Genomic DNA, 24,371 nt, shown 5'->3' on the forward strand with positions numbered 1-24,371 from the left:
CATTTTTGACTGTCGTCACTGCCAAAATGGTGACGGCCAGAGCCGCCCACTTTGAGCTTCACAACGGCTCTTCAGAAACCTATGGGTGACATCACAGAGTCACATATTTTATACAGTCTTTGGTTTAAAACTGTTTAAAACCGTAATATGGGAGAAAATTTGCTTCCCTCAAAACATAATTGAGAATGCAGTTTAGTTGTATGGGAGCGTAACTTTGTAGGAGACAGGATTGCTTCATTTCACTGGGCGGGTCATTAAATCTGAATAACTAGAATAAGTCTGAATAACCGCTAAAAATTATAAATGCGGTTATGCCTTTTTTCTCGACGATAAAATCTGTGTCTGCTCCATAGAGTGGAAGTTAATGACACTAAGCGTCGTACTCATGGTGTCCATGATGCTAAACTCAGACCATTAAGAGTTTTGACAAACTCTATATGGCTTTTTCACGCCTCAATTATCCCATCAAGCCGTGGGAACGCTGCACGGCCGACAGCTACATGATACTTTCACTCGATTAATCAAGAGCACAAACACACACACACACACACACACACACACACACACACACCCTTCAGAGATACATGAAAGCCTGAAAACTCATCAGCACTGGGATGCTGTGTGTGTGTGTGCAACTGTGTGTGTACAGTCCATTAATCCCTATTAACCCTTCTGTCTGTTATCAACCTCGATGAGACTATCAACCATGTCCTGTTGAGGAGGTCAGAGAGGATAATGGGTAAAAGTCACTGATACGGCGTGTTTGTGTGTGTATGCGCGCATGCAAATGTTTGTGCGTGGAAGTGTGTGTTTCCTGCTTTCATGCACAGTTGTCTGCTTGTGTTCCTGAATATGTACACAATATCGGCGTACACATTCACTCCTGCGTAAGTGTGAGCGTGTGTGAGTGTGTGTGTTGGTTAGAAAGCAGGTTATATGGATTAGCAGATTATCAGGGCCTGTGTAAACGCTCCCTGTCTGTTTATTCAGCTCTGTTTGTGGGAAGGATTTGGAGGAGGCATTGATCAACGCAGCCAAGGTGAGCAATGAACCGAACCCTGTCTCTCCATGGTTTAGTGACTCCAGTTTGCATGCATGTGTGTGCTTGTGTATGTGGGTGTGTGGAGCTTTGTGAGAGACAGAAAAGGAGAGAGAGTGAAAGTGAGCATGAAGTGTGCATTTGTGTTTTCCTGCTTTTATCCTCTCTATTCAAGGATTAAAAGATGAGCCGAAATCTTACAAATTACGGACATTTTGTTTGCTCTCGCTTTGGAAAGGTTGTGTTTTAGAGTTATTCACAGGATTACAGTTCAGGAACATTAAGATTACTTTCAAGAATAATCTTAATGGCCAGATTATGTGATAAGGGTTTTGGAACAGTAGAGTAAAACGACAAACAAACAAACAGCCTTTAGGACCCACGTAGGGGTTTAACCTCCAGCCTATAACAGTGCGCACGGTGTGCTGCCTGTCAGGTGGTCAAATACCGCCGCTTTGTTACGCCCCTCGGCTTCTGATACCAAGGCACAAGCATTAGGCTACACATTGATGGACACAAGTCCCCCTTTAGATGCTTTGTGGCCATATTTGACGGATGGGAACGGGTATGTTACGTCGCTGTGAGTTCCCCTGTTCCTCTGTCTCTCCTCTTCTGTGTGCAGTGGCTGTTATCGGTGCTATCGGTGTGTCAGTTTGATCGAGGCACACACACCAGGCAGAGAGGACAGCCTGCCTTTCGGATGCATTCATTAAAAATCCGGCAACTCGGCACCTTCCTGCAGGGTTGTGCAGAGTTAGTTGTGTGTTTTAGAATGTAACCGCTGGGAACCGATCAGAAAATAACATTTTATGTCTCCGATCTGCTGCTTTCGCCGCTCTCTCTCTCTCCTTTTACTCTATAGCTCGCTCTACCACCGCTTCTCTTTTTCTCCCTCTCGCTAGTTGATCTGTGGCCAACTTTGAATGCTGTGTGTTAACAAACAGCAACCGACAACTGTTGCATTTTATACCTTTAAAAAAATGGTTGAGAATGAAATCGGGATGATGTATTGCACTCAAAAGATTACAGAAAGTCAATGGAAGAGGAAGTAGCACATGAGCTTACAATAATAGTGCTGGGAGTATTGTTATATAAGGGGATCCTGGCGTAAAAGGCATGAGTAAAGTATGTAAGAAAACAGAGAGAGAAGTGTGAGGAAAGGAAAACAGCGCGAGTCGGTGAGGAATATAGTAGGCAAGGAGAAGGTGAGAAATAAAAAGATTGCATGTGTAAGTGAAGAGTTTCAGCGAGCTAGAGCGAGAATGAGAGGGAATGATATATACAGTATCGCTGGCAGCTGTGTGACGGGGAGAGAAATAGTGCATCACACTCTGAGTCGCTACATCGGGGAGGCAGATGAAGCGAAATAGAGAGAGGTGATATTGTGAATAAAGGGGACATTGTGTGCGATGCAGATGACAGGCAGGCGGCAGAGGAGCCTATATCTGCCTGTGACACCGGCAGCTTAAAACCATCACCTGCGCTCTCTTTCTCTGACCTCGTTCGCTCTCCCTCCTCCACACCTTCTTTCTTCTCCCTTCCTTCAATAGACGTGTGACGCTGCTCTATTTTTTCCTCTCGGGTCCCGACGGATTGGTCTGGATATCTCTCCCGGTCCTTTTCTCTCCCTCATCTTATCCCTGTCTGGGCGCTCTTCTTTTCCCTTCCTTTATTTCTTTACACTGCCTAGCCATCAGATCTAAATGCACACCCATTTACACACATTCCCCCAGACTTTCTCCCCCACGAAGATTCACACACACATGCTGGGAAATGAAGATGTATTTGTTGAGTCAGAGCCTTTTGTAATATTAGCTCTTACATTTGGTTAGAAGTGTAATGTGAAGGGAAGGTTCGGGATCCCCTGGGATCCGGCTCAACATGAAATGCAGCAGGTTTTTGTTCGGCGTTTCTGTATTCAGCTGGGGGAGCAGTATGCTTTCGAAGACACAGATGTTTCAACAGGAGAACAGACACAGTCTTGTCAGAGTATTGCAAGGAGGAAGTTGGGGACCACTTTGTGTTTGTGGTTTTATGGGAGGGTGGGTGGACGGTGCTTCACGAGGCCCCGATCAAACTGCGGTTATTGAAGAGTGCACTAAAACACTGACCAGAGCCAAGTAGGCTAGTAAATGTTCCATTAGTGGTCACATGTTGTGTGATCATTAGAGATGGCTCGATACCACTTTTTAATGTCCGATACCAATCCGATAACGTCTTTTTCCCTCTCTTAAACAACTAAATGTAATAACTTTAGTTATTTTGCAGATTCAGGTTATTAATACAAAATATAATGAACAAATACATGATGATGTATTATTATAGATTAAACTACCCAGCAGTATATAAAGTCATTAAAATGAGCTTCACATTTACCAACTGCAACATTAAAGCAATGAACACTTTAATGCATCAATAAGTAGAATACAATAATATAATATATTATATATATATATTATTCTGCATAATGAATACTTTTACTTTTGGTACTTTAAGTATATGTTGATTTTAATGTGACAGTGCAATAAAAATATGTTGTCGCTAAGCTCAATGAACAATCGTGATAAATAATCATGATCTCAATATTGATCAAAATAATTGTGATCATCATTTTGGCCGTAATTGTGCAGCCCCTAATCCCCTAGTGATCATCATTCGCTATAATTCCCGCAATGTTTGTTTCGAAACCAATGACTTGCAGTTTCTGCATTGATAAATCCATTAACGGCAATAACTTGTCCTTGAATCTTTCACACTCCCTTGGTTACACTGATATGGACTGAGCCAAGTGAATGTGTTTGAGTGTTTGTGCTGTTTGATACAAACAGAGTCAAGAGTTTGGTACTGCATTTGTTTTGAAATACATTTTTAGATTTTGCCAGGTGTTACTCGGTTGCTGTGTCTTTGAAGGTTCAATGTTCAAACCCAAAAAGCGAAGTCAATATTTTCGGCGAAACGCAGCTTTTTCCCTTTAAGCCCTAAAGCGCATTCAGCAGCAGTCCTCATGTTTTTGATGAGTTGTTGTGTTGTGGACTGGATCAGATAAACAAGACTTTATTGGCATTGTCAACCATATTGCGACCTGACAAGCAAGTCAACATTTTCTTAGCAGTAGCTCACAGCATCTCCAGCCACAGTAAATCTGGCTGTACTCCATAACACACATGGATATTTTAACAACACACCCAGGTACCAGTTTATTAGGCACACACACCTTGCTGAATCCACTGCAACCCAATACAACAGCCCTGCAATAAAACTTAACTTTATAAAGCTTATAATGTTCACTTTTCGTTGAGACGGCGCACAAATTATTAGATACTCCTTTCAATGCTCGGCCACCAAAATGATAGAGTTGAATCAACACCTCTCTGACACACTGTCAACAAAAAGTCGCATTATGAGCTTTGTAAAGGGGGGATTTATTGCAGAGCTCTCGTATTGGATTGCTTTGGATTTAGCTGTGTGTACTTAATAAACAGGCAGCTTCAAATCAGTAAATCTGTGTTGACTTGCAGGGAAGGACAGCTAATTATGCATGATGGATATGGATCAGAAGCAGTGACGGTAGAGTAGAGAAGAGAAGAGAAGGGATGAAAGGTGTGCGCTTCTCTAGGTGTTGAGGGAGAAGAAGGCTAATGTGTGTCAACCATACTGACAGGTCAGTGGCCTGCAGCTGTCTGTCTACACACCTCTTCTCTATGTGTGTGTGTGGTCTCAGTCTCTTCTCTTTCTTCTCATCTCTCTCTTTCTGACTGACTCTCTCTCACCGTTTCCCTCCATCCATTCTGTTTCTACAAGTCTAAAGTTGTTCTTTAACATCTCTCATATATCTCGCTTCTCCTTCACACACACACAGACACTCTTTCCCTCCCTCTTCTGAGCCTCTCACTTCTCTCCTCAGAGTGACACATCTCAACAGGCTCCAGCAGACACGGTCCGATGGCCGTCGGACCCTTTAACCCCGCTGTCTTAACTGGAAACTGTCAACACGACACAACATGAGAGGCCTTAATACTGAGTTAGCATCTAGCTTAGAAAAGGGAGGTTGAGATTGTTGTTTACACCTTGCTCTTTGTGTTTTATCAATATTCAGCACAGCTGTCACAAGTAATAAAAAATAATGCAGACTAAGTGCCCTAATCTGATCCAGAATTGTTATGATGCAGCTACCGAACTGGACGGGTCACCTGTCGATCGCTTCACACTCCCACATTTACATTTCTGCCTGAGCAATTAAGAGGCAATAATCCACCTGACTAGCAAATGATATCCACATTGGTAACACTTTATGGTAAGGGTACATGAATTCATTCATGTATGTCCTAATGCAAGAACGATAATGTTAAATGATGCAACAACTATTTACTATTGTTTATGGTAACACTTTCATGGTAATTAGGAGATAATTAGCAAGTAACCTATTTGAAATCTTTTTGGAATTACTGCCAAATGACCCCAATATTTACCTCAAAATGTATCGAAATTGACTTTATTATAAACATGATTTAATAATTATGTGCTAAAATAACATATAATGGTTAAAATAGGGCCCTTAGGTTGAGAAGTGGCTGTGCGCTGCTCTTCATCGGAGGTGGAAAACCAAAACTAATAGACGACACTTCTGATCAGGCACAAATCTCACCATTGTGCGACTTATTGTCTACACAAATGTAACCTGTTAGCTAATGTAATGATTCAGGGAGTTTTTTTAAGAAATTTCAAATATGTTATCTGCTAATTATTATCTGTTTATCATCAGACATTGGAAATTAAGCATATCAATTAACTTTGTATTCAATCGCAGTTAAAGGGACAGGCTAAAAAACTGATCAGTCGCAGCAGTGCACATGTTGAATTCCAAGAGTTGTATAACCACGGTTAACTAAGCCTGTCATGTCTTGAGTTGATTCCACAGATCAGGACTGATCCAGGCTGATAATGAATAATATTGACTCCATAAAGCCCACTGTTTGTTTGCTCATTGTAGGTCGAGAGTGTGCATGTCAAAAATGTCCCATTAAACATCCTTACGGGCGCTTCCACTTTCACATCTTTTTCGTCTCGAGAATCACAGACTTTGATATATTGCTGTCAAAGTTTTTTCGCTTTGGAAACATTTAGTCCATTTTAATCGAACCGGTCTGAGGCCGTTTGCGAGAGGTGGTCTCAGACCGGTTAGATTAAAACTGACTAAATGTTGGCTTGTGAAAGCGCCCTAAAACTCTCATAAATTATGAAGCTGCTGCCTTAATTAATGCCTTGTTAATTATTGTACATTCCTAATAGTTCATGAAGTACTATGGTATTTTTATGTTAATTATATGGCAAACAGTGTTTCTTTCTCTGGTAAAAACTTGTATTTATGGGGAAAATATGGAATCAAACTCCAACTGTAAAATCAGCAGAACTAATATCCTTTTGCCGTAATAGTAGAAAATGTTCTACCGTCTTTATTACCGTGAAATTCTGTCAATCACAGCTGCCAGGTTTTTACAGTAACATTTTTTTTTACCGTGATGAATGAATTCATGCTTTTTCTTGCAAGAGGTCATGAATGAGTTCATGATAATTCCACCCTTACCTTAAACTGTTACCATATCCCCCTGTTTTGTGGACCTAAAATCAGCAATGTTCATATTCAATGTCATTCACCATTAACCACTGAGTAAAACACGGCTGTGAAAAGTTAAATCCTTCCTTGTTTGACATCACTGTAAGCAATGCTTAGCTTGTAAGGCTTCCCCCCCCCCTCTAAACCACTGCTGCTTCCTGCGGTGTTAAAGAGTTTGAATCCGTTATGTTCCCTCTCAGTAACTCACCGAGAGCTTGCTAGGCCTGCCTTCTACAATTTTTCTAACTCTTTTCTTGATGTAGTGCCAGCGGAGTCGACGATACAGTGCTTTATCCATCCAACTGGCTCACTTACCGTGAATAGGCTTAAGATAGTAATCCTGTTATCGGGGAATACTACTTGGCACGGACGCAGACCCACACACACACAGAGGAGCTCAGACATACAGAATCCCACGCGTAAGCACACGGGATTCAACGTCTGAGGGAAAGTGTGGGAGAGGAAGAGAGAAAACAGGCAGAAATGACAAAATGACAGCGACAAAAAGAGGAGTAGGGCAGGTTGATAATGGCAGCTTGAACCGATGAACAGACACTGAGAAGTAATCGCTCCCACTTTGCTTTACAAAAATTGTCTAAATGGAATGACTTGAACTTGAAATGACAAGGTGTGGATGACATACAGTATAAGACTAAATAAACTTGCACATGGAAATATCCATTCTAATTATCTGTCACTAGGAGGAGATATGGAGGGATAGCAACTGAGGAGGAGGAGGAGGAGAGGAGGAATAAATGGATGGTTAAAAGAGTAAGAGACTAGAGTGAGTAATAAATATAATTTCAAGCATCGCCGCCTGAACGGACGTTGCTTTGCTGATTCATGACATCATGTGTCGAGAAGAAGCTCAGGGGAAGAGAGCTAAGAAGAATAAGAGATGTGTGGGTTCAGGTGAGTACAAGAAAGATAGTAGGCAGATAGTTTTCTTTCTTTTTTTTTCTTTCATCTGGAAATTAATGAAAAAAAATGTGTGAGAATAAAAGGACAGGCTGCTCTCATACACTTCGTACCTACAAAAAGTGCACTGTAATTTATACTGTATATCCAAGGAAATCAATTTGTATGTAATCCACATAATGATGAACCAGGAATTATAAAGAGCGACAAACGCCATGTAAGGAGGCGGTCGGGGTGGATGGGTGGGTCAAAAACCACCGGAGACTCGTGTTCGTATCCCGTGTGAAACCAGAGGTCAATGTTGGTTTATTTGTAACATAACTTCTGTACTTAAGTTACGCCACTTCTGTAGTTATTGTATCCCAAACCACAACCTTATTCTGAAAGTAGTCTTGTTGCCTAAACCTAACTAAGTAGTTTCTTGTGAAGAAGGAAGTTTATTTTGAAAAGACTGGAGCAGAAATTGACACGTGCATCACGTGCTGCTGGACATTCATAGGAAAATACACGAAAAAGGGGGAATAATATTTGTGAGATATCATATGAATCGTTGTATGAGGTTGAAAAGGGGTAGGAGAGAAGCAATTAGCAGTGAAAAGTGGTAAAAGAGAAGAGGAGAGGAGAGGAGAGAAGGAACTGATAAAATTGAGAAAAAAAGAAATGAGATTAGAGGAGAGGGAAAAGAGGAGAGGGCAAAGCAGGGAAGGGAGTTGAGGGACACAAGAAAGGGTTAACAAGGGTCAATGACATATTTGGGAGAAAATAAAAGTTTGATCAATAATAGAGAAAGAGAAATAGTATATAGAGAATAGAGAAAGAAACCAGGAAACACAAAAAAGTACTAAAGGAAATACGGGGAGTGCAGAGCAGACATTTAACAAAGCCGATTGAGAGGAAAAATGAGATGAATGTTTATTCTTAATGTAAGTTAAATGGCATTTTCTTCAGCGATTACCTGTTTAAATGTGTAATCAATAGCCTATATGTAACTGACAGGACTACTGTAAGCAAGTGGCGTAACTGGATTATTGTCAATATGAACATAATGGACTTCACATCAATAAGCTCTTACACAAGTCATTCAATGTAGCCGTCCGTATCTGAATAAAACTGAGCAACAGTTCGTCCTCAGTCCGTTTTATACACATATCGGAGTGAAACACCTTCCACCCCTCGGTGCAGAGATCACAAGGCACAAAGTTCAATAAAACTGACTCATTGATATTGAATACACCGACCCTCACTCTAACCTTGACACACAATACGAATGCCTTTATCGCTCCTTCTGCCAGTGTAATGTGAGACCAAGCCTGCGATGAAATGACAGGAAAAAGAAGAATCATCAGCATTTACGGTAATGTCATGATCTTTGAAAAAAATATATAAACCGTATATTCAACGTGTGTGTTCATGAAGTCATTGTTGCTGATGATGGTGCAATATGTTTGTTTGTAAGCGCGGATAATAGATAATATGACACGGAAGCCCACCAGATGTTTTCCATTGCTTGATTTTTAAGCATATTCAGTTAATCTATTTGCCTTCTCGCATTGTGCAAAACAAAACTTATATAATTCACTTTTTTTTTTTTTGGAGCATTTCATTGACCATCAGATTGCTTGAGTCAGAGTGGAACAAACCGGGGCGGACAGAATCAGCCGCCGTAAGCAGCTCTCTGTGTGTCGACAGCCGTCAGCAGCAGTGTCAGCCGCCACCTTACACGCTCCGCCCATGTTGGATGTGTTTGTTGTAATGAGCGATGGCTAATTAGCACAAGCACGGCAGGAGATGGAGGAATATGAGCTCTCACTTTTGTGTGTGTGTGTGTGTGTGTGTGTGTGTGTGCGTTTGTGTGTGTAGAGCAGATGATGTCATTGCTGAGTGGCATGATGATTCTGAGAAATGAGAAATGCAAGGAGGGAGGAAAGAAAAGCCTGACAGATACAGTCTATCTGACACATTATTCAGGTACAAATGACCTCACGAATGCTTTTCAGAAAGCCAGCTAAAGTCGACAATAAGAGCGACCCCTGTATAAATGACGAAACTCTGACTCTTAAAAGATTATGCAGGAGAGAAGAAAGAAAGTGGAAATCAAGTAAATTAAATCATTAAAATCATCAATCATTAAAAGACTTATTACAACGTCATAATAACAAAGTGAAGGAGGCTCGAGGCCAATACTTTTCACAGTTAATCTCTGCTGATCAGCATAATCCTCGCACTTTATTCAATACCATCAATAACCCTGTCGATCTCTCGTAAAACGTGTACAGAAACAGCGTAACATAAGTGCGTAAAACATGTCACAATCGTCACTAAAAAACGTGACAAACGTCACAAACGTAACTTACAAAACAAAACACCGGTCTCAAACACCGGCCTCCTGGTTGAAAGTCGTGTGTTTGTTGAACCCATCCACCTCTCTATTTACACGGATGTGTTTACATTGCATTCAATGCAGACTACATGGCGAACAAATGACATGCCAAAAGCAAGAAAGGCGTTCTTATTGCACGCTGTCAGTCTTTTAAGCTGCCGTGTTGAGATACATGGAGCATTACAAGCATAGATAGTCATGTTACATACCAATCCAAACTGTAATCACTCATCTGTCTGTCTGTCTGTCTCTGTCTAGCCACTATTCAATATCGAGAGTCTACTTTTTTCCACCATTTCATTTAACTTTTGTGAGCACAGACATTTAGACACCATCTTTATTATTTTTAGCCTCGGAGAGGGTCTTGTCTGAAAAGTACAGTGCGTTGCCACGGCAGCAGACACTCCAGAGACACCATACAGACAAGGTATAGAGGAGTCCAGCCCAGACCGGTACCCCCAGACTCATCACCCGCAATATTAAGTGTTTTTGTTATTGCTTCGAGATCGAATTTGATTTTGTCTTTGTTCTCTCCTCTCTCTCACCGTCTCAAGTAGTCAAGGACACAGATGCAAAGAATCGCTCTCTAAGACTCATCTGAAGTAGTTTGGTCCTGTTGTGTTTCGACTTTCTCTTTGAACTAAAGTGTGAAAGTGATATGCAGACATGGCACAAAAGCTACATTTTAAAGTTGCCTTCATCAAGTGTTGGATAAGTGATTGCAGTGAAAAGGTTAATTAACCTACTGAATTTATCCAGGCACGTCTTCATGACATCAGAGGCACAGCAGCAATTTTACCTACATCAACAGTTTTATCTCTGTCTATGATTTATGATTCACATTTTGCTTTGTCTACTGTACTTACATTAAAGTGCCTGTATGTATAGCTTAATAACAACAACCTTCCAAAACACTGCATGTACACCAAAAAATGCTTTTGTGTGCAGCACAAGATGCAGAATTGCCCAAAGATGTGTACTCATAGATATATCTGTGTGTACTGTACAAGATGTTCTACCTCCTCTGCTACTGGAATCTTTAAGTCCTGGAAAGCACTTCTTGGGTTGTTTATATTTTTCATCTGCATTTGCCAACTCATCCTCGTGTCTCGACCCCGTCTGTTTCACAGCGTGGTGCTCATCACTGGTATTTACCAATCTCCTTTTATTTTGTTATCTCACTTTTTCTCTTTCTACGACTTTCAATTGTTCTGCGTCTTCTGTTCTTATTCACATTCCTACTCTCAAACACGCACATTTCATGGTTTTGAAAGGAGTTGTATCATCAAAGAGAGTCAAAGGTCTAATACATCAGACCGGCACATACTGGTAATTCGCAAAAAGTCAAGGCCGCGCCCCCTTTTGAGGGAAAGAAAACAGGAGATCCCATAGACTTCAATGCATTTTGACGTATGTTTGGATTGTAATTTTGACAAATTCGTATTCATTTATCTCTTGTTATAGAAAAGTTTTTTTTATACACGTCTAATAATTATTCTGCGACTTTGCCTGAGCGTTCGCGATACCTTAATAAATTAAGGTTGATCGCCGTCATGTCCCTTCACTCCTCCCCCGTCCAACACAGTGGCCGGATATTGCTTATCCACACTTCTATACATATTTGACTGAATCTTGCAGGTGTTGTCTGTAATCAACCAGCCTGTTAATAACCAACTGTTTGATCTATGGGCTGAGATTTAGTTGCAGTTTAGTGTGAAAGCCTCGGTTAACCTGCACACAACAGCTTTTCATCATTTTCTCTCCTGTGACAGTTTCTTTCCCCCCAAAAGGGATCGCAGCCTCGCTGATGACGCCATGCTGGTCTGGTCTACAGCGCTTATCTTTTTCTGGAAATAGCGGGGAAACAAATTGGAGATCAGCATTTTTGTTGGTGTAACCAACTCCACAGGAATTCTTCAGCATAGCGTTATTACTATTACCGGTTTCTTGAAGTTTGGAGACATGTTTCAACTTCCTCTGTTTACACTCTTGCCATCTAAGAGGGACGGGTGATTGTTTTCCCCTAAAAGGGGTCGTAGTCTTGCGAGCCTCTGGATGACATATTGCTGTTCTGATGTATGTCTACAGATGCTGCATGTTGTTGTTTTACTCCACCAACATACAGTATATCCCTGTGTCATCTCCTTAATCATGCTTTCTTTCTACATTGTTCCTTCTCCATTTTGCTGCCATCAACCTGTCTAGTGACCCCCCTCTTTAACCTTTTTCCGACCATCTTGATCTTCTTCTTCTACTCTCTTCTTCCTTTTCTTTCTGTCCCTCCGTCCAGTTAGGGGTCGGGCAGTGACCTTGTTTGCGTCTAGGTTGTGTTCCCGCTTAGTGCCTGTGCAGCCTCGTGCTGCCACCCGATCAGCCTTGCTTTCAGCCTCACTATTGATCGCCTTCCACTCACCCCTCAAGGACGGAAATCCAAACCCATATTCCAGACCGCAGCCCTCATCTCCCTCCTCTCTCTATCCCCCACTTCTTTCTTTTCTCTGCCTCTCCACTTTTCTCTTCTATGGCTCTCTCCACCTTTTCCTCTCTTATAGAATTCATCACGCACACACACACACACACACACACACACACACACGCCGGTCTCAAGGTTGCAATGACCAGCAGACCCATGAATAAATAATAAGGAGGTAGGAATCACTTTCAGAAAAACCATTTACTCTCCTATTGTGTTCTTGAAGAAGCCACGTGTGCGTGTGTGTGTGTGTGTGTGTGTGTGTGTGTGTGTGTGTATGCGTAACAAGAACAGCTTTGTGAGCGAGACTACAGTGCTTTGTTAACTAAAAGCCCCGCTGTCCCTGGAGTTAACTTGAACGACGGTACAAGCACCTTCTAGGTGACCTCTAACACTAAGGGTTTTTTTTGTTTTCTTTGAGGAGTCTTAAAGTATTCTGAGAAATAATCAATGTGTTTGACATGACAGTATCGGAGGAAATCCTTGCACATCATTGCCTCACTCTGTTGCCTTCAAACTCTGTACTGAAATGCTTTAAATTTCTTGAAATGGTCTAAGGTAATATTTGTCATGAAAAAGAGAAAAAAAAAACACTGCAGTTCGGACCACGCTTTGGTTCTTTTTCCCCGCAAAAATATGCACACAAAATTGACTTTTCTCAAGCCGAGCTGCTCCTTCAGGTGAACTAACTGTTTCTGACTTGATGTATGGCTGGTTGCAGTTGGTCTGAAGTCTAGAGAAGATAGAAAGCCTAAAAGAAATAGAGATAGGGGGCAAGGGATGGATAAATTAGGAGAGCTAGACAGGGACAGGAGAGAAGAGAAAAAGATCAGTTCAGAAGACAGAAATAAGAACAAAGATATGCGAAGAGATTCGGTGAGAGATAGGAAGGGTGAGAAAGACAAAGAGAGGGAGGCAGAGAAAAAGACAATAAGAGGGGGAAAAGGCTGCAACAAAAAAAAGGAAGAAAGAAAAACAGAGAGAGAAATGATTAGATTTCTCTCCTCTGTATGGATCAGGGCGAGAGCTCCCTTTTCAATCCAATCAAGCTCAGGCAAAGGTAAACAATCAGTCTTGATAAAAGATTGGATAAATCCTCAATCAGACTCATTTTCAGTAAAGCAGCTATTTATTGGGCTGGCCTCACATGGCTAAATTGGATCCTCCTCCTTCTGAGAGAGGTGAGGAAAGAGAGAAACAGGATGGGAAAGTCTACATCATCTCAGTCCGAGAAGGAGCGGATTAAAGTTTTGGGAGCAAAATGGTCTTCGCATTACAAAATAATGCACACTGTAAAAGTCATTCCCGGTAATGCATCTAGACTGAAAATGCAAAAATAAATAAAAAATCAACTGCCAATCACAACTCATACATCATATTCCTATGATCTTAAATAGAGCCATCAAAATGTGGGACACGAGCAGCTCTCTCCCAAAGCTAGAAACCAGAGACAGATAAAATAACTGCTATAAAACAGCTTATCTGATTAATAAAACATTAAGCTCTAATGTCTGTAAAGACTCTGTGTGGTCCGCTTTGCTGTGGGTGTGTTTATCAATAAATGTATTAAAAATGTTGTCGGCACAACTTTGTAAGTGCATTGTTTCTGAAGGGTGAATACAGAGAGCATTACGAGGACATGAACGCTAAACTGGAGTACATCCATAAATAATAAGAAAGCAGCCAGAGGACTTGAACGTCTTGTGTGTCTGCCAGCACCTAGAGGCCAATACAAACTCCTCCGTGAGGATGGAAGAAAAGGAGACATGGTTCACTTTGGTAGCTCTTCAACTGTTGTGTTTTTTTTTTCTTCTTTTTCGTGAGGAGAATCCACGAGTACCCCAAAGAATACGGGAGTCTTGTTCCAAAATAAGATGAAAACTACTCTTACATCATTGCTGAAAGTGAAACGCCACAGCATTTTTTAAATGTTTTGGCTGCAGTTTATTTAGATATCCCTCTCCTTTGAAACTTTTGAAGGACAAAACTAACAAAAGTCAAATGCAAACTCTGTAAGCAAGAATTTGCTTATCATTCAACAACATCGAGCATGGCAAACAACTTGAAACGGGTAAGTTGCTGCAGAGCTAGACGGCGATTCAATGCTTATCTGGTAGATTCACTATAATGCAGGAAATAAGTCTATTTACAAAGCTATAATATACTGTATGTTATGCATATCCCTGCTACGCCCACATACAGTAGTCAAGATGACCATGGAGTGTCTGCTTTAACCCAGAAAACTCTAGATAGGGAAACGAGCAATTACAGACCACATCGCAGATTTCATTGCACTAGACATGGGGCCTGTGAATATTATTGAAGGATTTAGTTCAGGTAAAGCAAAAACAAATATGTGTTCCGAGTTTGTCACACCACAGAAAATGTGCTTACTGAATGTTTGAATTTGTTAAATTGTTGAGTTGATTTGAATGATTAAAAAAAAAATCGAAAATTATATAAAATTAGGTTTCAAAATTGTGAAAAAAATATTATTATTATAGCATTATTTTCTGCTCTGAAACACTGGGTGTGTCTGCTAAAGGTGCTGAAACCACGCCCGATCGAGAGTGAGGGTTGATTACATACAGTATGTACAGTTAAAGTATCTACAACACATCTTGTTGGTGATCTCAGTGCTGCGTGCTACTTTTGCAGAATGTTGACTCTGGGTTGACTCTTGCTCTATGGGCAGAGCATGCGCGCCAGAGACTTCCACCGGCCGAGCCTGCCAACTTCCGGTTTAACCCTGTACGCTAACTTGAATGGGGATAAAATAATTCAGTCGTGAGGTTATACATTACATGTCGCGTCGACAATTCAATTAGGCCACAATTCAAATAGGCCGCAAGTCAAATCTTGCGTGATATGCAGCTGTCTTTTCTTGATTTGTAAATGCTCAAAAATATGTTCCCATGACCCTGTTGCATTTGACTGTTAATGTAGTATGAAATAATCACTGAAACTCATGTCAATGATTATCTGATCGCCAGATAGTTTATATGGAGAAAAAAAAGGAACAAATAGTCAAATCTTCATATAGAACAGCCAAATCCGATTAAAATGATAGAAATCTGATTCAAGTACAGCCTGACTGACCAGTCTGCTTTTGGTAATACATTTTTGCACAACATTGCCTTGGGAATGCTGCCTAGTGTTTTGGAATGACAGCTTTCATGTACACAACATATTTGTCTGAGGTTGCTGCTAATTGGATAAACCTTTAAAAAATATCAAGAGCCTTTGCAACACTGCAGATTGAATACACTTCTTGCATAGATGCATACAAAGCTGCCAAACCAAACAGAAACTAACCACTTAATTTTGAGTAATGAATATTTGTTTTTGAGGCATGAATTGCTGTAAACACTCCTCAAGGTCAGTGTCACAGATTAGTTTCACCCCAAGGCCTCCTGAACTTCCTGCTTTGTCTCCATTCTGAACGTGTAACAAATAGCAATAAAATGTTTTACCAACTATCGTTTTTGCACAAAATAAATATAATAAAAAATTCCATCAGAAACCACAACTTTGTGCAATGACAAAACAGTCCATGTGTGAAAAGAAGAAGAGGTATGGAAGGATGGATGAAGGAGAGCTGGGGTGACAGGGATCAGGTTATCAATACGGCCGATGGAGCGCAGTGGAAACTCTGTAAGCCCAATGGGACCAGCTGCAGAGTGCTGCAGTGTGCTACTCCAGCAGAATGCACTGGGACAGAGGTCACTGTTTACTTCTATTCTGTTCTATGCTCAAGACAGACGCTTATCTGACTCCTCTGGCTATTGTTTTTGTTTACTCATTGTTGGCAGATTTGGACAATTTGTCTCCCGCATCGGTTGTCACCCTCCACTGGGTGGTTAAATCTAAAAAGACAGATATGAGATGACATGTGACAAAGGTCGGGCCGTCAAACCCTCATTGTTGGCACGCAACAGCTTCTAAGATGTATAAAAAACAAATCTCTATTTTCTTCTACACAACTAATACATACACGTATTGTGCTTGCTGGCACATAGTTGAAATGAACATACGAACACGCACACACATGCAGACATGATTATCTTGACTTTGAATACCCTCTTTATCACAATAAGCATCACCATTTTATCTCTTATCAGTGTATCTCTCGCCATTCCTCCCGTGCCACCATAATCTGTCATCATTCAATTTCTCTTATGTTGTCCTTACACTGTTTTCATCCTGTTGTCATTATCTCATCTCTCTTCCTGCATGTGTGTATGTGTATATATATATATATACACCACCTTCTTCTTGACAGCCCTCTCCTTGACATCTAGCATGTTGTTGTCAATATGTGCTGCGTTCAAGAATAGCATAGAGAGTAGTACTGCATGCTGTCTGTTTGAATCTACGTCTACATTTGTGCTGACATAGGTCAATTATTGTTTTTGTTTCACTGGCAGGTAACATTTCCAGGGCGTTTAACCCTTACTAGGTTCCATGTTTGATGCATTGTGGATGTAAGACGTAAAACCGTGCGGCTATTTAATGGATTTGAAGTGAAATGGGAATTATCAGAAATATCGATTTGTATGTTAGTTTCTTTTCCCGTCACCATGTTGATAGGTGCTAGTTATGCTGTTTGCATTACATTGTTGGTTGCTCTCCTTACAGCAGTCAAGGCATCGATGTATTAAGAGAACTGGATACAGCGTTGTAGGCGGGCTTCCGTTCATTTCCTATGAGAGTTGCTCAGTGGCGCATGAAGCCAAAATGGCTCGACTGCCGAGTGATAAAGTACCCGGATCTTTCGGCAATCTTACGCATCCATTGAGCCCATAGAGCAGGCGCAGTAGCGTTTCCTTTTACCCTGCCTCCCAGCCCTTGCTCCAGCCGCGGACTGGGTCTCATTCACATGAACGGAGAAAGGGAAATAACTCGCACTCTGCGGCTCCCGTTACCGCAGTTTCACAAGCGTGTTGGAGAACTACGGTGGCCTTCAGGTGACGTAAAAACATGAAAGACTATCTCTAGAGCCAGTGTTTGGTTTGTCCGTTCTGGGCTACTGTAGAAACATGGCGGAGCAACATGGTGGACTCCATGAAGAGGACCCGCTCCCTATGTGGATGTATGAAGGGCTCATTCTAAGCTAATGAAAACACAACGGTTCTTAGCTTCAGGTGATTATACACTAATGAAAACATAGCTATGAATATTATATTCCATTTCTGCTAATAGATCCCCCGAAATGTTACACACTGGTCCTTTGACTGAAGGTCCGCTTGGTAGTTTTCCTACCGCATCGCACTGTCTTCATCAGCAGATAAAATAGACTCAGCTGTCATCTGAAAATATGAAATCACATCTTGTCAGATGACACCTGAGCCAGCTTAATTCACTGATCTTGAGATGTGGTTGAAAGCTCAGAAATCAACTAGTAAATGGATCTTGAGTTAGGATTAGTTTGTCAATTATACTAATCCCAAAAAGAGTCAAGAAGAATTATTTCTATGCACAAAATAAATCCAGGTAATCATTTCAAAAAAGTTCTTGCACTCCATAAAGTCTTAGTGACATGTGCATTGGATCACAAACCAAAAACCAAAGAATCCCACACACTGTCCATCACTTAAACTAACCTTCAACAGGCAAAACTCACACAGAGGTAAGATATGTTGTCTCAGCCTCAGTTTTGCTGTCCGAGGGCATTAAGCCACTGAAATGTTTTCACTGCTGCAGCTCCTTGCCTTAGTCTGTTATCTGCTTCTTTGTCTCTGTCTGCCTTTGTTTGTTAGTGTGTGTCTATAGGCCACATTTTCTCACAGACAGACACACACACATGCACTCGCAAACGCAGGCACACACACACACTCACTCAAACAATGTCTCTTTGCCAGAGGCAGTGTAAGTCTTGCTTGTGCACACGCTATACAGTATACTGCATATTTTACATTCTGACAATGTGACCAATGTGGTCATTATTCAAAATACACTACCACCTCCGACCTACAGAACAAGCAATCACTGACGCAATTTCCTACTTCTTTGAACTGCTCCGGGGGAATGAACTTGTGTAGTATGTGTTTTTCAGAGAACGTCTTTAAAATGATTATTATTCTCGCAACGTTGAAACTAAAAGTTTCATTTAAAGTTGGTCTGTATTTATTTTAGGGCACACGGCCTGTAAATGTGGTGTGCATCTATGTGTGTGTGTGTGTGTGTGTGTGTGTGTGTGTGTGTGTGTGTTAGAGAGAGAGAGAGAGAGAGCCAGAGAAAGATGGATGGATCAAATGAGAGAGAAATGACAGCCACAGTTAGCATAGGCAGGTTAGGTCAACAGCTCGGTAGGTAATTAGATATTGCAGCTACATATAAATGATTAGTTTGCATCTGCCGAGTCGCACAAGCAAGCTGCCTCTTACACACACACACACACACATAGAGTCGACACACACATAAACACCAACAGAAGAAAACAAGGCCTAGACACAGGCACTGTTTTATTCATGTTGATGTGATGCCAGTGGACATGCACCCGTGAGGAACGCTGCTTTTCTCACCTCCCACACTCCCATACACACACACACACACACACACACACAAAACACAAAATCCCACCGCAGTCACCTCAGTTCATTTTACATCTAGCTCTGTAGGCTCTCACACACACAGAGAGAGACCATGGTCTAAAATGTTTTGCTTGAGTTCAACCCAGGAAACCAGATGTGTCCACTATTGGCTGAATCTACTGCTCTGCTCGTGTGTATGTGTGTTTAAACGATCTCATATATAGAATATGTCTTTATGGAAAAATAAAAGGCCATGCTCTTTTTTAACCAACTAATGGGCGCATCTCCAAACGCAGCATGTGCTACCCAGTTTGAGCTGTTGTATAATAGCATTTGTTCTTCTTCACTTTCTTTCAATGTAGCTAAAAAAGGACAGAAGGAAATTCTGTGGTGCAATGGACAGCAAATAATTTCATACTGTGATTTATCATGTATCGTGTTGTGTATTTATCTGAACACATATGATCCTTCTTGTGTGTTGTACTATATTTTTTATATGTCATGTATAAAAGATCCACTGGTGCAACTGCACAGTTAGCTTTGCTAAAAGGAAAAATTTTAGTAAATTGTAACTAGATCTGCAACAATTAATCAATTAATCAATTAGTTGTCAACTATTAAATGAATCGCTAATTATTCTGATAATTGATTAATCAGTTTGAGTAATTTTTATAAGAAAGAAAAGTCAAAATTCTCTGATTCCAGCTTATTAAATGTGAATATTTTCTGGTTTCTTTACTCCTCTATGACAGTACACTGAATATCTTTGAGTGGTGGACAAAAAAAGACATTTGAGGACGTCATCTTGGGCTTTGGGAAACACTGATCCTAATCACCATTTCTGACATTTTTATAGACAACTAATCGATTAATCGAGAAAATAATCAAAAGATTAATGACGATGAAAATATCTGTTAGTTGCAGCCCTTATTGTAACTGTTTACAGCGAGCAGAGCACATTTAGCCTACTAGCTGTTCTGGAGAAATCAACCCATGACCTTTAAGTCACAAGCATATTCTCTAAATCCTGAGCTCCTGCTGTGCTTATTCATCAAATCAATATCCTGAATGTGTCACTAACAACAGAGATAACTCAGGTAACTGATATCAACCTGCACCTGCGAACACTGAAGCAGAGCATGGTTTTAGTTAGTGCCACTGTAAGGCGAATAAAGGCGGATTGTGTGATTCAGCACAAACACAAGCACAGTGACACTATGAACATGACTAATGATTCGTGGATATATTGTATCATTTATGCTAGCCAGGGCAGGGCATGATTTGTAGCTGATGCTAGTCACAGTCGCCTGCGGTCTTTTCAGTCACCAGCAACATGCCATCCGTGTAAACAAAGGGACGTTTTGCCAGATTTAAGAAGGTGTTCATGCATTATAACAACATCAACAGCTTGATAAAACCTCAGGATTTGCTATATTTGTGTCAGGAAAATGGGACTCTCATGAGGACAGAGATATTAGGTTGTATCTGAGACATATACATTAACAATCCAGCAAGATTTAAGTAGGAGAAGTCTGCATTTTGGAATTCGTTGAAGATGGAAGCAGCCTGAGTGCTGATCATGGCTCATTGATTACACCATTGCCACGAAGAGTCCTCGACTCTGATTGGTTGGAGGATAGATGGGAGTTATTTTCAGATAACGGCTCGGATGTAGTGCATTGATCACCTACAGTAATATCCATATAGAGAAAAGTATCCAGCCATCTTGATGTTGATTCTGCTATACATAGCAGTTTACGTATTTTAGTTGTGAAGAATATATGAATGAGGGCTGTCAAAAACACAAATTTGTTTTAACGCCACAAATTCTTTAATGCATTAACACAACTTGCAATTTTTAGGTTGTAGCGAGCTCCAGCTTTAAAGCTAAAGAGACACTGGTATCATATGAAACTAAAAAACCTAAATAATCCATTGGTACCAACCACGTCATACTAGCTTGTCAGGAAGGAGGCCAAATAACGCTCCAAACTTACACTAAATTTTGTCAAGGAAAAACTGCCATGGCCATTTTCAAAGGAGTCCCTTGACCTCTGACCTCAAGATATGTGAATGTAAATGGGTTTTTTGGGTACCCACGAGTCTCCCCTCTACAGACATGCTCACTTTATGATAATCACATGCAGTTTGGGGCAGGCCATAGTCAAGTCAGCACACTGACACACTGACAGCTGTTGTTGCCTGTTTGGCTTGAGTTTTCCATGTTATGATTTTATGCTGAATGCAGTACCTGTGAGGGTTTCTGGACAATATTTGTCATTGTTTTGTATATTTACAGCATATTTATCCATTCACATGTTGATAAGAGTATTAAATACTTGACAAATTTCTCTTTAAGGTGAACAGATACAAAAATCGATTGACAGCCCTAATATGAATATCTGTGTGTGCAGTTTGTCCAAACACTGGAAAAGCTTCATTCATCCATCTAAACATCAGTTGCTACCTACCTATCTGCACACTCAGTGAAAGTCACTCTGGATAACCAGATCACCATCAACATACATGTCAAACAGTCCATTAACAAATACTCTGACACACACACACCTTTCTCAGCAGGTGGTTTGGGAGCTTACCTGTGGCCGCGGGTGTCCTTTAACAATACACTGAAGCACTAGTGTGTCTCCTTCCTTGATGGTGTAGATTCTCTCGCTGATGTTATCATCCTTGACGTTACACGCTGCGCCTGAGTGCACGATCTGGGCGTTGGCTGGAGCTGTGAGTGAACGCATGGACACACACACAGGCAGAGACAGGCATGTAGCCATGCGGACACACACACACACACACACACACAGAAACACAGAAGGAGAGAAAACACATTACATATTTAGTAACATCTCTGCAGCAGAAAAAAAGGTCATTGTCTTGTGGGTGTATGTGTAATACTAGTGCTAGTATCGATGACTCAGATAAATAAATATATCACATTACTCCTGCATCTGCATGATCAAAGCCTTTTGCAGAAATGCTGGAGTGTTGCGTGTGTCAGTGTTTGACGGGAGATGCAGGCATTTATTGGGAAATTGAAACATTAGAAGGTCAAAAGGCTGATTCTTCACTCTGGGACAGTGTGTTTGCCTTATACAGTAGAAAGTGTGCGATAACAAGTTAAAAGTGCAGTGTGTAGGATTTGGCGGCATCTAGTTGTGAGGTTGCAGATTGCAACCAACTCAAACTTCCATGTGCCAAGCGGGTAGGAGAACTACGGTGGCAGACGCAAAAATGTGAAAATGCGAATGACCCTATCTAGAGCTAGTGTTTGGTTTGTCTGTTCTGGGCTACTGTAGAAACATGGCGGAGCAACACGGCCGGCTTCGTGAAGAGGACCCGCTCCCTATGTAGATATAAACGGCTCATTCTAACATAATACATTATTATTTTACACTATTATTTATATTATATACTAAAGGAAACAGACTTGCTAATATCACATTTCATTTCTGCTAATAGATCCCCCTAATTGTTACACAAAGTTCCTTTAAGTGCACATCACACAGAACATCATGGGTTTAGTGAAGTCTTGGTTGTAATCTGGATGGTTGTGTCAGAGTGTGCAATATCAGTTTTGATGCATGGCAGATGGCGGGGCCAGGGAAGAAAGGGCAACATTAATTGTCAATTTTGCAAAGTTTGAGGTAAATATGTTTTTTAGCAGTAGCGTTATGCTAACTCGCCATTGTATTCTGTGTCAATTCATGTTGTATTCTGACTGGCTGCTTAGTAAACTTGGGCCGTAGCAACAGTCACTTAGCCAATAATCAGCTCTAATTTACATGCTTTTCAGTGACGTTAGATAATGTACACCTGAGAACCATTCATCATTGGGTAGTAAAATGTGTTGTTCATTTGACTATGTTTTGTTTTAAACCAAAATCCCAGCTGAAGTTTTCTCATATCATCACATTGAATTCATATGAACATATTTTCTATCGCTCCATACTCGGGTGTTCTTTACAACACTGAAGAAACAACAGGCTGTGACGGCAACTGCAAGAATAATGGATGACGGATGCATGGTGGGAGATTTCGGCAGTGGCGACAACTGCAATATCGGAGTCTGCACAGCGCTGACCCATGAGGAGGGCTGGCTCGCGTGCAAGCAGCCTCAGATGGCTTCACCTCCCATGTGATGAAGGCAGACAGGAGCGAGGAGGGGAGAGACGGGGACAGAGCGAGAGAACCAGCGGGCGAGGAGGAAAAAGGCCAGAGAGGAGTGTGAAACCCCAGAGAGAGGAGTGGCGGACGGGGGAAGCACAATGATGTGATTAGCATCGATTCGCAGGGGGAACAAATTTTCACAGCGCTCTACGACTGTTATCATTGAACAGACAGGAAGGAAGTGGGCAGCATGTTCACCTTAAACTTCAACTCGATCAGACGTTACGACGCAGAGTGCGATCACGAGCCAAGAAATCAAGTTCAAAATAAAAGAATCTGTCGCTGCACATTCTCTTACATGGAACAAGCTGGAGCTGTTAATAGCTTAAGGTATTGGGACATCGCGAGTGCGCCTGTCCACATATATTTGTACATTTTAGTGACATTCACACAACTTAATAGATAGGGATTTGTTTTCTTTTTCAAGAAACAGTAAAGGAAAGAGACAAAAGAAAAAAGGTCAGATTCTGTTGTGGTTGCAAACTTGTGGCTTTTAAAAACCTGTGCTATTGTCTTTTGGCTGCTCCTAAGCCAGGTAGGTTAATGCACTTACAATATTGTCTTCCAAAGTCCGAGTATGATATGAAAAATAAGCCTCCGCATTTTGAAGATCTTAAGAAAACACCACAACTTATCTGCACCTTACTGTAACTGACAACCGAAAACAGTCGGCTCAATATTTATCGTCAGCTATCATCTCTTTTGTTATTATTTTCTGAAAGTGGATGTTTTGGAGAAGAAAGGAGAAAGCAAAAAGCATTTGTAGTATGATTCCCACAATGCCTACTGCACATACGCCTTCCTCTGTTTGTGTGTATTCCAGTGTGGGTACTGTAGAAATGTGTGTGTGTGAATGCCTGTTTGAATATGATACTTAACGCTCAGCGCCGCTGTGTTTGAGGAGCTCATCAACAGAGCAGTCAATCATTCACTCCTTCAGGCTTTTCATTATTCTTTCAAAGACCTCTTTAGCATACCACAGCCATTTCTTCTCCAAAGCCGCAAAATACACGCATGCATGCAAATACGCACATACTCGCAAAAACATGCATGCTTGTGCGCACACGCAGCTACACGCATACACGGTACGCTACACTAACTCTTGCAGCAGCTCTCTACATTTAAACAGGCTGCTTGTGTTCTCTACTTCTTGCTCTGTTGCCCTTCGCTATCCTTCGTCTTAACCTCGGTGTCTCTCCGTCTCTGCAGCACATGGTGTCTGACTTAAAGGA

General features: G+C 41.1%; 1 protein-coding gene and 1 long non-coding RNA gene across 4 annotated transcripts in view; one reads left to right on the forward strand and one right to left on the reverse strand.

Moving 5' to 3' along the window:
• Positions 1 to 24,371, reverse strand: part of LOC119476573 (MAM domain-containing glycosylphosphatidylinositol anchor protein 1) — a 208,556-nt gene that overhangs the window by 129,030 nt on the left and 55,155 nt on the right. For all 3 annotated transcript variants that reach the window (XM_037749976.1, XM_037749968.1, XM_037749961.1), the window contains exon 3: positions 21,555 to 21,694. In XM_037749976.1, the coding sequence (XP_037605904.1) occupies positions 21,555 to 21,694 (140 nt within the window). The remainder of the gene's footprint in view (positions 1 to 21,554; positions 21,695 to 24,371) is intronic.
• Positions 17,100 to 24,371, forward strand: part of LOC119476601 — a 21,432-nt gene continuing 14,160 nt past the window's right edge. Inside the window, exons 1-3 of the long non-coding RNA XR_005204052.1 lie at positions 17,100 to 17,245; positions 17,665 to 17,676; positions 23,359 to 23,360. This is a non-coding gene — a long non-coding RNA (uncharacterized LOC119476601). The remainder of the gene's footprint in view (positions 17,246 to 17,664; positions 17,677 to 23,358; positions 23,361 to 24,371) is intronic.

This window comes from Sebastes umbrosus, chromosome 2 (assembly GCF_015220745.1).
Source record: "Sebastes umbrosus isolate fSebUmb1 chromosome 2, fSebUmb1.pri, whole genome shotgun sequence".
In the NCBI taxonomy this organism is placed as follows: Eukaryota; Metazoa; Chordata; class Actinopteri; order Perciformes; family Sebastidae; genus Sebastes; species Sebastes umbrosus.